We start from the raw sequence: 13,680 nt of genomic DNA, 5'->3' as shown, positions 1-13,680 counted from the left end.
GGATATTCCTTGCGGTCCTTACCTCAATTTACAGGTGAATTTTTCCAGTTGAAGGATGTTAATGGAAGGACATTTTTTAAAGTCAAAATTGGGTGTAGATGATTATACATATTTTACATCTTTAATCTCAAAGTTTAAAGCTAGAATAGACAATACAAATCTACCCAGAAAACTGATTCGAACAAACTGACCAAATTTTGAATTTAACTTTTAGAATAAAACAAAACTGTGATTTTTTAAAGTTTTACATAATTGTTTTGCCTTGTCTTGTTTGTGATATCTTTAATTGTAAGGCGTTATTCATGAAGGTAAATCATATCTTAAGGGTTTTTTAATAAAGACGGGTAGATGGGCAAAATGTTGTTTGTGTGTAATTTGGGCCATAAGAAATTAGTTATCATTTTTATGTTGTGCTCGCTGTTGATGATGACAGCCCACTAACGTCGTTTTAAAAAAATAACAGACCAACCCAAATCCACACCAAACGGTATCTTTTCGAGGATGCATTATCACCCGGTAAACCTCGTTTGGGTCGGTGTAGTTTCATATCCGAAAATTTTGCTTGTTAGCACAGCCATTCATCCAAAAAAAGTGCCTCCTCATTAAGGATGATTTTTCGGCAAGAACTGGGGTCCTCTTCCAAAAGATTCGAAGCCCAGTTAGCTAACTAACGGCGTTTTCGATGGTCATTCCATGAGCTTTGAGCTCACTGCACTTTGATCTTAAAGTTTTATCATTTGTACGGGCTGTTTAATCATGTAACTTAAAATGATAATTTTCCATAAACAACTTAATAATAAACAAAAGATTTGACTAATGTCACCAAAACAAAATGGCCGCTATGGCGGGCGTCAAAATCAACACGCGCCAATTAAAAAAAATGTGTATTATAATTTCACAACTATTAAGAAGATAGTACATTCGTTTTTATTGATTGTGTGCCATTTTGATAAAACTTTTTTAATTTATTAAATTCTACGTACAGTTACTTTTGATAAATTATGTTAAATCCGAAAAACTTATTAAAATCAGAAACTGTGCAATAAGGAAATATCTTTTAAAGAGTGGTTAAGTTTTATGGACCGATGTCGAATGTGAATTTCTTCTAAATGTCAAGCTTTTTTCTGCATTTTATTACACGTTTCTTAATTTCAAATTTATTCAATTTGAGTCATGGAAAATATATAATCGAGCAATGTGTCAAAATTATTTAACCTAGTTATGAAAATGGGCGTTCTAATCAAAATTCATATCGTATATTTCGTGATTTTTTCGGTAAATCTAACCGTCCAAATGTGCGTAAAATCAGAAAAATCGTGCACAAATTTTAACAAACGGGGATGTAAAAGTTGTGAAAACTGTAGTGCAAGCTCGTACAGCTCGAACTGTGAAAAATATTACTGATGTTAGCGATAATTTGGGTGAAGAGACATTCATATCAATTCGGTTGTGCCCAACAATTGCATCTCACACGTTCGTTGTTGATCAATATTTTGCATAAGGACTTTACACGCTTAATAGGTTCAATTCAATGCTCTCAACCCTCTCGATTATTTTAAGCGTTGCGTCAGTGATCAGAATGGTTGCAAGAAAAATGGCAACAATTGATGATCAACTTTCGAAGAAAATCATCTTTAAGGATGAGGTACATTTTCACCTCAGTGGACTCGACAATAAGCAGAACTGCAACATTTGGGGAATGATCCACAACGAGTGACTGTTTGGCGCGGTTTAAGGGCTGGCGGCATCATCGTTCCGTATCTTTTCCAAAATGAGGCCAATCAGGAAAATACTGTGAATGGTGTTCGCTACCGTGAAATGATAAGGAACTTTTTATGGCCCGAAATAGAAGATATGGATGTGGACAATATGTGGTTTTAACCCGACGCGACTCGGTCCCACTTATTACAATGCTAACGAAACAATGGTTCTTTTGAGCGACAAATTTAATGGCCGTGTTATCTCACGTGGTGGTGATATCAATTGGGCACCAAGACCATACACGGTAAGGCTGCTTTCATTGAGGTTATTCTTAAGAAGTACGGCGATAATCCAGCAACAATTGAAAAGCTAGGGGATGAGATAATTCGGGAAGCATTAACGGCAAAGAACCTAAATTATGCTTCAGCGTCTTTTAAAATTTGAACCCTTTTATGGAGGTGTACCGCCGGGGTTGTGGCCCCCATTGCGTCCATATTTTGTTCTATCCAAAATCGATACCAATTTTATAACAATAAAACGAAATTACAGAGATTTCTTAATCAATATGTTTTTTTTTTCAAAATTAACATCGACATTTAAAATTAAACCACCCTATAGAAGAGTTTTAAGTAAATTAAAAACAGATCTCAGTAGATAAATTTTTTAATCAGGTATTTTGATCCTTTGGTTTACATTTATCAGAATTGTATTTTTAAAATTTTAAGGGTTATTTACGATTTTGTTCTGCTTCTTAAAGAGTATATAAAGAAAGAATACTCGTATAAAAACATATGTTCGTCACACAAGTAACAATTCCAAACTGATTTTTTTTCTTAAAAATTTAAAATTTCATTTTTAACCTTTTATTTCTAATTAGAAATGTTTAAAAATGTGACAATGTTCTTAAAAAGATAAATTAGTATCAAACGTAACAATTTCTTGTCAAATTGTTAACAAGTGAACCTTTAACTGGTTTTATTTCATTTTAAATTGATCAAAAAGTCAAAGTTACAGATGTGGTTATGCTTCGATTTTGTTCACTTCAGTAACAATTCAACTTCAAATAAAAATTGTTGTGTGGTTTTTTTTATAAAGTTTTAACATTTTATAATTTACTGGTGGTTCCTAAGTTACACACCAGCGAATACTTTATCAATTAAAAGCTTTAATATGTTTGCTTTAAATTTGTAGCAGGTAACAATGTTAGCAGTATTGTTATGCTTATGAAATTATTTTCTTAGTAATATTCGTAACATTATCTGTTATGGTATCAACTTAATATTCAAAATTTGAACAATTTCTTTGTATGTTCCTATTTTATAGAAGTTAATTTGAAGAAAAAAACAGAAAACATAACTCGTGAATCTGTGAGTCTGAGTAGACATTTAATTTGTGGCACAGCCGCTAAAATTTAATATTTAAGGTTTAAGCTTAATAGTGTACAATCAAATATTAAAGATTGATTTTTCTCACTTGTAACAACTTTAAACATCCCTAACTTTTACAAACCCTTGTGACTTTTTTTGTAGCAATTAAAATATTTTCTTTTTCCTATTGGAAATGGAGTGATAAAATGGATATACTCGTACTTACTCAAAAAACACACATCGTAAAAATACTTTGTCACACTATTGGAACAACAATAATAAATTAAAATCTTGGACACTTTATATATAAATTTTAAAAATTAATACATAATGACGTTTAAAACTATACTTAAAAAATGTCCTGTCAAATTCGTAACATATTTCAATTTCGTTTTGTTTAATTCGGCAAATTAACTGATTTTTAAATTGAACTGCAATTGTGTATCAATAATAAAGATAAATTTGCTTTAAGTTTAAAATATTAACTCATGTGACTAGTAAGCTCGTAAATTTGTCTGTTTATTTATCTCTTTACATAGTTTTGGCGAAAGTAAGATTATTGCACTTGATATTTCAAAAGCATTTGATAGTGTTTGGCATCAGGCTCTCTTATCGAAAATGCGTGCTTTTGGTTTTCATGAATCCCTCCTTCATTGGATTTGTAATTACCTTTCGAATCGTTCAATACAAGTTGTATTGGATGGATGGATCCAACACTCTTTCTTATTTTTATTATTGATCTCTTGTCTGCAACATCTAATCCATTACATTGTTCCGCTGACGATAGTACCTACTCTTAGCTTTTCATATTCGTTTTCAGATTCACACCCCTCTTCTTCGGATGTGGAACTGCAACGACAAAATATGATAAGCTCATTAAATTCCGACCTAAACAGCATTGTACAATGGGGAATAAGAAACCGCTTCTAATTTCATGCTTCGAAAACGCAATGCTGCCTAGTATCGTTAAAGCTAAATATACCCCCCTGCCATTATCCATAAACTAAACATCTCGATATTCTCGGTATGTGTATCACCAACCACCTTTTGTGGAACGATCACATACGCGATAACTGTCTTTCCCAGATGTTCCAATATTCAGGAATTCAAAACCAATGTGCACCGACATCTCCTTTCAAACCCTCTCTCTCTTTCCTAGTGCTCACACTGTGTCTACATAATAAGGATAATATTAAATCTATGTTATGGCATATAAGACAATTGTCTTGATCTAATATATCTTTGAGGAACATACAATTTTATAGATTAAGTCAATCGGAGCATTTTCTGTGGTAAAACAATATATCATAAACAATTAACAATTCGCCAATTTTCTTAAGAGTTTAGACCAATAAAAGCACATCTTGTAGAATAATAAGGCATTGAATCTAAATTCCATTTAAGTTGTAGAACTACAAATTTTGTAAAAGACTTTTGAACTTTCTCAATACGATTTTTTGAAACTGTAGAATAAGGATCCCATACAACTGAAGCTTATTCCAAATGAGGACGTACAAGAGACGTATACACGGATTTTATTGCGTATGGATTCGAAAATTCGGCAAAATTTCTTTTAAGAAAGCCCAACATTGAATTCGCTTTAGCAATAACATAATCCATAAGCCCAGAGAAATTTAATTTGTCATTAAATACTACACCGAGGTCCTTAATCTCCGAAACATTTAACATTAGAAAGATTAACATTAGAAACATTTTATTCATTCATTTTTTCATTTCCAACTTAAAACTAGTACAATAGCAAGTGTAAAAAAAAGGAATAAATAATAGCTATCATTCTTTAACTTGAAAGTTAGTATTGAATGATTGTGATTTAATTTTAATTTTACAATAACTAGAAACTGTTGTGGGGTGACAATCAGCAATACAAATAATAAAACAATGGTTCAATGAGTTAAGTAAATCAATAAATATTTTAAAGATAATATAACTGAATGTAAAAAGAGTAGGTATATACATACATTCATACTAGGTCAGGCAAAAATAACAACAACATGGTACATTTTTTATGATTATAAAACTATGATACAAAATTCAATAATAGTTATCAATAGAATTTAAATCAATTGTAAAAAGCCAGTCTTTTACTTTTTTTAAGAAATAGTTTAAGTTTTGAATTGTTCTGATAGACAAATTTATTAAATGACTGCGGCAGTATAAAATTTAGAGAAATGAGTCTTATGGGTTCATTGACAAGGTGCATGTTGTTTATTCTTAGATTATATAACTGCGAGTTTCTACTAGGAATATTACCGCTTTGCTTGAACAATTCTTTAAGTACTTTGAAAATATACAGATGTCTTAAGGGTAGAATCCGCAATTCCTTGTATAAAGGCCAACTTTCAGTATAACGATTTTTGTTGCAAATAATTCTAATAAGATGTTTTTGGCCAATCAATGACGGCCTAAATGTATTTGCATAGGAACCACCCCAGCTAGATAACCCATATTGTAATTTAAAGCGCGCAAGAACATAATATATTGAAGTTAGAACCTTTTTAGAGCAGAATGGTTTTAAAAGATAGATTTTTCGCGTTATGAGCATCAAATCATTCTTGATGTTGTAACTATGATCTTTCCAATTAAGGTTTGAATCAATTGTTACACCTAAATATTTAAATTATTCACAGAATCAATTTTGAAACAAGAATTGGAACAGGAATATCTATGTTGAAAATTAGGTTTACCACAGTTGTGAATTGGAAAGCTAAATTGCCTACAACTCGAAGCACGAAGCAGATGTTTTAAAAGTCATGAATTTAGTTTTTTCACTAATTATTAACTTATGATTAGAAAACCAAGTTCTTAGAACTTCGAGATCTTCTTCAATTAGTAAAACACAATTAAAATCCGAATTAGACTGGTAGGTAAATGATATATCATCAGCAAATACCGTCGAAAGGCCATTTAATCGAAGCTTAAAAATAGAGTTAATATATATTAGGAAAAATAAAGGGCCGAGTACAGATCCATGTGGTACTCCATTTTTTAAAAAACTTTGTGTACCGTTGATAATAACTTTTTGAACGCTTCCCTTTAAGTATGATTTTAACCACTGAAAAATTACTCCCCTAAATCCTGCATTATACAACTTACCTAAAAGTAAACCGCGGTCAACCATATCAAAAGCTTTTGTCATATCAATAAAGAGAGCCATTGTAGATTTATTGTTATTCAAACTGCCATAAAGCTGACTGCATAGCCTAAGAATTGCATCTTCGGTTGATTTTCCTGAATGAAAACCAAATTGATTTTCACTAAAAAACTTATTTTGATTCATGAAAGAAGTAATTATATTAATCATAAGTTTTTCAAAAATTTTAGAAAAAGTAGGAAGGATAGAAATAGGTCTGTAGTTAACCATATTTTTCTTAGCTCCCTTTTTAAAGAGGGGTATAACCTCAGCGCATTTAAATTGTTCAGGAAAACAGCCCTATTCAACTCTTAAGTTAAATATGTAACTCAAAACATCTGAAACATAGAATGCAATTTTTTTAAGTACATTACTAGATATTCCATCTGAAGTGCAAGAATTTTTATTTTTTAAAGTTAGAATTGTTTTGTAGATTTCAAAAGAGGTTATAGAATTAAACGCAAAGCTATTTGATTGTATGAATTCAGCATCTGGACAATGTTGATTATAACAATCACAATCATCACCGGTATTACTAGATGGCTTCAATATTTCAGATATTTCAGTAAAACATTCATTAAATTTATTTGATATACAGTTAACATCAGTTAGAGGAACATTATTAACTACAATAGTTTATATTACGTTTGGATTTTTTGTTTTACCTAAAATGCTGTCAACAGCCTTCCATTCATCTTTTCTATTGCCTTTTTATTTTTCAAATAAGTTACAATAATACTTTTCGCGAGCCAATTCAACATTTGTACTAACAGCTTTACAAAGTGTGAGGTGATACTTTTTTAGCTTTACATTCTTTGGATGTTTTTTTTTAGCTTAATACTAATTGTGTTCTTTTTTTTAATCTGCCTAAGGGGACTCTTATTCATCCAAGGCTTTAGAAATTTTTTTTTATAAGAATTTTGTATCGACACAGAAGTACATGACTCTATATGTTTTTGCAAGATTGTGATAAAAATAGCAAACGAAGTTGATGGGTCCGTTTCCGAATAAACCTGATCCCAAAATTCATGTTTCAAAATATTCCGCAATAATATGTAATCGGTGGTATAATGCTCTGTTCTTTGTGTTACTGAAGTAGAATTCAGATTATTTTGTAACTCATTAAATAAAATGATCGATTTATGATCAGTAATATTTAGCTCAAGAACATTTCCAAAAAATTTGGATTTATTGCTGACTTTAAAACGAGTAAAAATGTGGTCAATGCAAGTACTTGAAGATTTAGTTACGCGAGTTGGTTCATTAATAATTCCCTTTAGACCATAAGAAGCCATTAGGAACAAATAATTATCACTGTCTTTGTCGGATACGTTTAAGATATCAATGTTAATATCCCCAATCAAAATTAAATTACAAGTCTTATTTATGCAAAGAATTTGACTGAGTTCCTCTATAAACAAACTTTTACTAAACGCGTGCAATCTGTAGAAACATAACATTGTATAGTTTTCGTTTTGATAACAAAACGACAACTTTACAACATCCGCGCTGCAAATGTTGATTTTTGAGAATTGGTGAACAAAATTTTCATCAATGTAAACTGCAACACCACCTGACGAATAAGATTAATTGCAACAACTAAAAATCGCATAACCCGGTATATTATAAAGGCTTATTTCACTCTCATAAACCCAAAAATCTCGGTAAGAACTATTATAGCTGGCAAATTTTTAAATGACTCAATGTGAGCTAGGAAATTAGAAATTTTTTTTTGAGACTACGGATGTTTTGTTGTATACAAAAGCAATCATCAAAAAACTACTAAAAACTGGCACTTCACAAATACTTTGAACTGAATAAGGAATAAGGAATAGGATTAACAATGCTCATATTTTATCAAAATCAGAAATATAATTAATTCTTACAGAATTGTCACCCTCACTCCTCCTCATAAAAATATTTCCATTCCTAGTCCAAACGTATTTGACTCCTTTCGTAGTTTTTAGGGCTAGCGCAGTATTTAGAAGTAGACGCCTTACTTTTACACCATTACATCGCTTATAGTATCAATATCAATCTGTATTAATATACAATACTTTTATCCGCAAATAATAGACCTTTTGTAAAATTCAAGTGTAATGGTAATTCATTTATGAAAATCAAAAACAACAATGGGCCAAGATGGCTCAATTGTGGAACACCAGATGGTACATATATTGTTTTTGTTGACAGTGAGTTCAAAATTTTCACAACTTGTTTTTCATTAACCAAATAGCTTGAAATCCACTTGAGAAAAGTTGAATGAAAACTGAATCTATTGAGATTTTGAACAAGAAGTGGTATACAAATACTAAACGCTTTTCGAAAATCAGTATAAATTACATTAACCTGAACACCAGATTCCGAGGCATTTGACAAATGTTGAGTAAAAAGTGACAAATCAGTTGTAGTAGATCTACGAGTACCACTCACAAATCCATGTTGACATTGAGAAATAAATTCTTTAACACGAAAATAAGTTTTATTTTTTACAATTAACCGAAAAAATTTAACTCAAACGGAAATTGTTACGAATGTGTCAAGATTATGTGATGTGTAAAGTCAAGCCTCATAATTCTATTAGAAACACATTTTACTGATAACTTCCCATCCCGTCTGTTGATTTGTCTTGCTTAAAAGTTTGTCTATATGTACTCGTATCAATTTTTAAGAAATTTGCTACCATTTTTTTGTAGATTTTATTTTTTATGAAAAAACGGATTTGGATTTTTATATAAACATTACTGAATATCAAAAACAATATTTTCTGTGAAATAAAATAAGTTTGAAGCCAATATTTTAAATTTTTGAAAAGATATTTGAGTCGAAAATCAATTTTTACCAACTTTTATAAATTTTTTTTACGTTTTTATTTTTTGTAAAAAAAACTGTCAATTCAATTTTTCTCAACATTTTATCGCATGTTAATAACATTATTCTTCGTTGCACAAAATTGTTTTGGAGATGAAATCATATTTTAGTCTTGAAATTTTAAAGGTGACAATTTTTTTTTTCAGATTTTTGGTTTTTAAAAAGAACCGTTTAATAGATTTTTTTTTTCAAAAAATATACTTCTTTGATATCACGTCCCAATATATTATACAAAATTTAATTCAAGTCTCTAGCGTTTTTGGTTCGTAAGATATTTAGGGTTAACCAAAATGTTCACCTTTTTTCAAACTGCTATGGTAAAAAAACACCCACGCAATTTTCTTGAGAGCCCTTTCTGCATCTTTCTGCCTTATTATCTGTATAAAAAAATTTATTTGAAGTCGATATCTCTTCTGGTTCTTGAGCTATGGACGACGAAAAAAACGTCGCAAACGTACGGATGTACGAACACACACAGGCACAGACATCTTTCTAAAAATCTTTTATTTCGACTCTAGGGACCTTGAAACGTCGAGAAATGTCAAAATTTTCAATTTGACAAATTGGATCCATTACAATAACTTCCTATTGGAAGTTAACAATGGGCAGGGTAGGTTAAGGAATTTTAAAAATTCTATTAAACATCGCATCGTGTTAAACTTTCAACTGGATAAATTCACCTTGATCGCGCACCGTACCATTATTTGATTTCTATTTCTATTTCTTTTTTGTCGTTACGTGTATGTGTACATTAGATATGTCATCGAATCACCGAGATGGTTGATTAGTAAGAGACGCTACGCCGAAGCCCTAGTGCAGTTCAAAACAATCGCAAACTTCAATGGCAGGACCTTTACAATTACCGAAAAGGAGTTAGCTGAGCTGTATGGCAATTTAGAAGAGGAGAAGGTGTTTGGTGTGGCGTCCTTGTTCAATGGCTGGCGGATAGCAAAGAACACAATGATCATGGGCTTCAGTTGGTAAGTATAAACCTATACGAGTATATATATATGTATAAACCGTACCTACAGCCAAAAGTCGATTGTAACATGGCAAATTGTTCAACGGAATGGAAAAGGCTTAACTAAAGTTTTATGTTTATGTTTTTTCTGTTTTTATTTTTACGTTACGTTTCTGTGCGGCCTTAATGTTTGTAGGCGTACATTTTCTTCTTTTTTTTTTAAATTTTTTGTTGGACCGGATTTTTGCCTCGAATTTCGTTTGTTCTAGGAACACAAACCTTCCATTGCGGCATACGCTTTGTCCTTGAAACAATTTTCCATGTCAGAGGGTTTAAGTTCTTCAAGTGCAATGAATTTTAACACTTATTCGTTTCTTTTTTTTTGAAAACATATATTTTCTGTAGATACTCTCTCGTAGAATTATATTTATTTTTCTCCTTGTAAATATTTTCATTGTTTCGGGTTTTATTATTTTGTTGAGAACGAGAAAAAAAAGGAATGGTCCTTTGGTCCTTTTTCGTGTATTTATTTTTTTCATTTTTTCTTTTCATGCTAAATTTGTGCTGTTGTTCAATTTTTGGATGAGAAGGTGTGTGGTAGCTGTATCGTATTTTACCCTGGTCCTTTTTAGCTCGCGAATGGGTGGAAATCCCTTCTTGAACTTTTTGCTACAAAGTGTTGTTGAAATTCCAGCTTATCTTGTTGGAAAATATTTGGGTATGTGAATTGGTCTTGAATGTGACGATGAACCATTTTTTTTGTTTTCAATTGAAATATTTAATCCTTGTTTTTATTTTGCATCAGGTGACAAATACGGCCGACGACTTACCAATAGCGTATCATTTTTAATTTGCTTCATGTCGTGTATTCCAGTTGTAATGTTTTCCCAAAGTAAGTTTAAAGTCTTTGGAAAATTGTTTAGAAAAAATTTAAAATTTCTCTGGGTGTTCTTTTTTTTAACAGATCCGCGTTATGAACATTTGACAACTTTCATCGCAGCCTTTATCAAGTTCCTCAACGCAGTTACATTTTTCCTAGTCAGTCTGCAAGCCATGGAAATATATCCAACTTGCTTGCGACAAACTGGAATCGCATTGGGCACAATTCTGTGCAATGCCATCGGAGTATTAGCGCCATATTTGGTGCATTTAGGAACGAAATATGACATCCGGTACCCGTATTTCATATTGGGGATCATATTTCTAATCGGTGGTTGCAGCGGATTGTTCCTTCCGGAGACATTACACAACAAGCTTCCAGATTCCCTCGAAGAAGCTAAATCTTTTGGAAAAAATCAGGTAAGCTTTTATTATAGTTAAAATCTTGGGATTTTTGTATCTAATTTTTGTATTTTTTTTTTAGAAATTCTTTAGCTTACCTAAGCCGCACCATCAAAGCGCCGAGGAACTATCTGCCAAGGAAAAACTCAATCAACCGAAATTTGTCCCATAACACCTCATTTCAAATAATGTAGTTTTCAAATTAGGACTATTTCTTTTGTTTTTATTTTCTTTTTATTTTGCATTAGAATCTAGAAGTTGGATAAGTTAAAAACAATAACTGAGAGAGAGTGTGATACAATTTTAAATGTAGGTAGAAGTGCTGCATGTTTGATAAATGTAAATTTAGATTAAGTTATAGTTTATATAGATTAATTGAATTTTGTATAAAAAATAAAACTCAAACATATTTTTGTATTTCGTTCAGAGCGCAACAACTATAAAACTGGCGGAAATTTAAAGCTTTTATAAAGCAATTTTTTATATGAAAAATAAAATATATAAATTGTTTTCATTAAAAAACATGTTCATAGTTTTTAATTAATGACTAATCTTATCTTTAGCATTGGATTTTCTATAATAAAACAAAGTGCACAAGTTGAATGGTTCTTAAAAGGTTTCTTTGACTAAAGAAATAAATTTATAGAAATGTTCATACCTAGAGCATTTATTTTAACATATTTATAATGTGCGAATTTTATTAGGATTTTAAAAATATGACTTGGTATTATTTAATTTAAAAGCAGTCAGCTAATTTGAAATATTAAATTTTCCAGGAAAAATAATCTTTTTTTTTTAAACAAGACCAATACTTTGCTGTTATTTTTGATTCCAAGATTTAATTAAAGCAAATTTTTTATTGGATATTGGAGGTTTAAAAATTTAAAAACAAATATTTTATTCAAATCAAACTTATTATATTCAAATCAAACTTATGTTATTAACTTCAAACAAATTTGTTCTTCAAAAAATTTAGTGGGTGTTTTTTTTCCAATAGCAATTTAAAAGGAAAATGAACAATGTGGTTGACTTCAAATATCTCACGAACCAATAACGTCTGCGACTTCAATTTAATTTTCAATAACATATCTAACGTTACGTGATATGAAAAAAGTATAAATTAAAAAAAAATAACCTTTTTTTAAATCAAAACACTATTATAAAAAACAGGTTGTCACCTCGAGCATTTTACTAAAAAAAATGACATTGCCTCCAAAATAATTTTTCCAACGAAAAACTAAGTTTTTGACATCTGGTAAAATTTTCTGAAAACTTGAACAGTTATTTTGCAAAAAATAAAAACCTACAAAAATACATCGAAAAGTTGAGAAAGTTACTTACAATTTTTGACGATGGAAAACTATGGATGGGGTCACATCTCAGCCTGTTTTTTTTTAATCCAATTAACAACTGGTAACTTCAATATGTAAATTATTAACACAATATACAATTTTAAAATGTGCTTCGGTATTGAAGAACATTTTGTTCGTATAATCGCCGTCCATCGCCTGTAGATCAAGCACCCATTCGTCGTATCTACGACGTCGTGAATGGTAAGGTGGCTTCAGTTATTGTGTGAGCTGGTGGATTCAAATATGGAAACAAATGCGAAATACGCCATAATTCCGACGTTAGTTTCTAAAACCGACGAGGAATCACACATTCATTCCTTTAGCACCACTTTCAGCAGCGATATTTTCAGTGGTACGAGCGAAACGATGATGCACGGAACTTGCGATATCTGTAACCAATCCAGTCTCTTAAAATTTTTTCACAATTGTTTCAATTGATTGCGAAGTTGGACGGTTATGTATGGGTGTGGCAGAATCACCATTTTAACAGTAGGTTTTAACAATTTGTTTGGGTTGTGCTATAGTTAAGCTATCTTTTTTCGTAAATGTAAGAGCTTCAACTGAAAATAAAAGGTTAAACAACTTAGTTTGACAAATGTCGAGTTATAGCCCTATACTTTGGAAACCGCAAAATGTGTAACGGAGTGTGCTGAAAATGTAGTTTAAATTTATCGAAATATTGACGTGATTTGAAATATTTAATCAATTAGGAAGCAGAATAAGACTGTTTGTTTAAAAAGTGTTTGGTACGAAACAAAAATCTGGGAACAAATTTTGGAAATTATGCTGTTAAATGCTTTTATATTTTGTGAAAGAAATTGTCACGCATTTTGTCCAGTTGATTGGACAATGATATATACAAATTCGCGCATGTCAGTAGTGTAACGTCTTCGCTTTGCAAAACCTTACTGACTTTTTGAAAACTTTTAAAAATTCTAGTTTATTGATTTTGTTTAGTAGACCACCGCTTCCCTTCTAGCATCTCATTTTAATGTA

At 31.0% G+C, this 13,680-nt stretch overlaps 1 protein-coding gene across 2 annotated transcripts in view; it reads left to right on the top strand.

Moving 5' to 3' along the window:
- Positions 1-11,850, top strand: part of LOC129940987 (carcinine transporter) — a 72,976-nt gene extending 61,126 nt beyond the window's left edge. For both annotated transcript variants that reach the window (XM_056049523.1, XM_056049522.1), the window contains exons 7-11: positions 9,846-10,070; positions 10,642-10,769; positions 10,857-10,943; positions 11,016-11,350; positions 11,415-11,850. In XM_056049523.1, coding sequence (XP_055905498.1) covers positions 9,846-10,070; positions 10,642-10,769; positions 10,857-10,943; positions 11,016-11,350; positions 11,415-11,504 — 865 coding nt within the window. In that variant the 3' untranslated portion in view covers positions 11,505-11,850. The remainder of the gene's footprint in view (positions 1-9,845; positions 10,071-10,641; positions 10,770-10,856; positions 10,944-11,015; positions 11,351-11,414) is intronic.
- The last annotated feature ends 1,830 nt before the right edge of the window (positions 11,851-13,680 follow it).

Source organism: Eupeodes corollae, chromosome 1 (genome assembly GCF_945859685.1).
Source record: "Eupeodes corollae chromosome 1, idEupCoro1.1, whole genome shotgun sequence".
In the NCBI taxonomy this organism is placed as follows: domain Eukaryota; kingdom Metazoa; phylum Arthropoda; class Insecta; order Diptera; family Syrphidae; genus Eupeodes; species Eupeodes corollae.
Note: the sequence above shows the minus strand (reverse complement) of the source record. Positions and strands in the feature narration are given on the sequence as shown.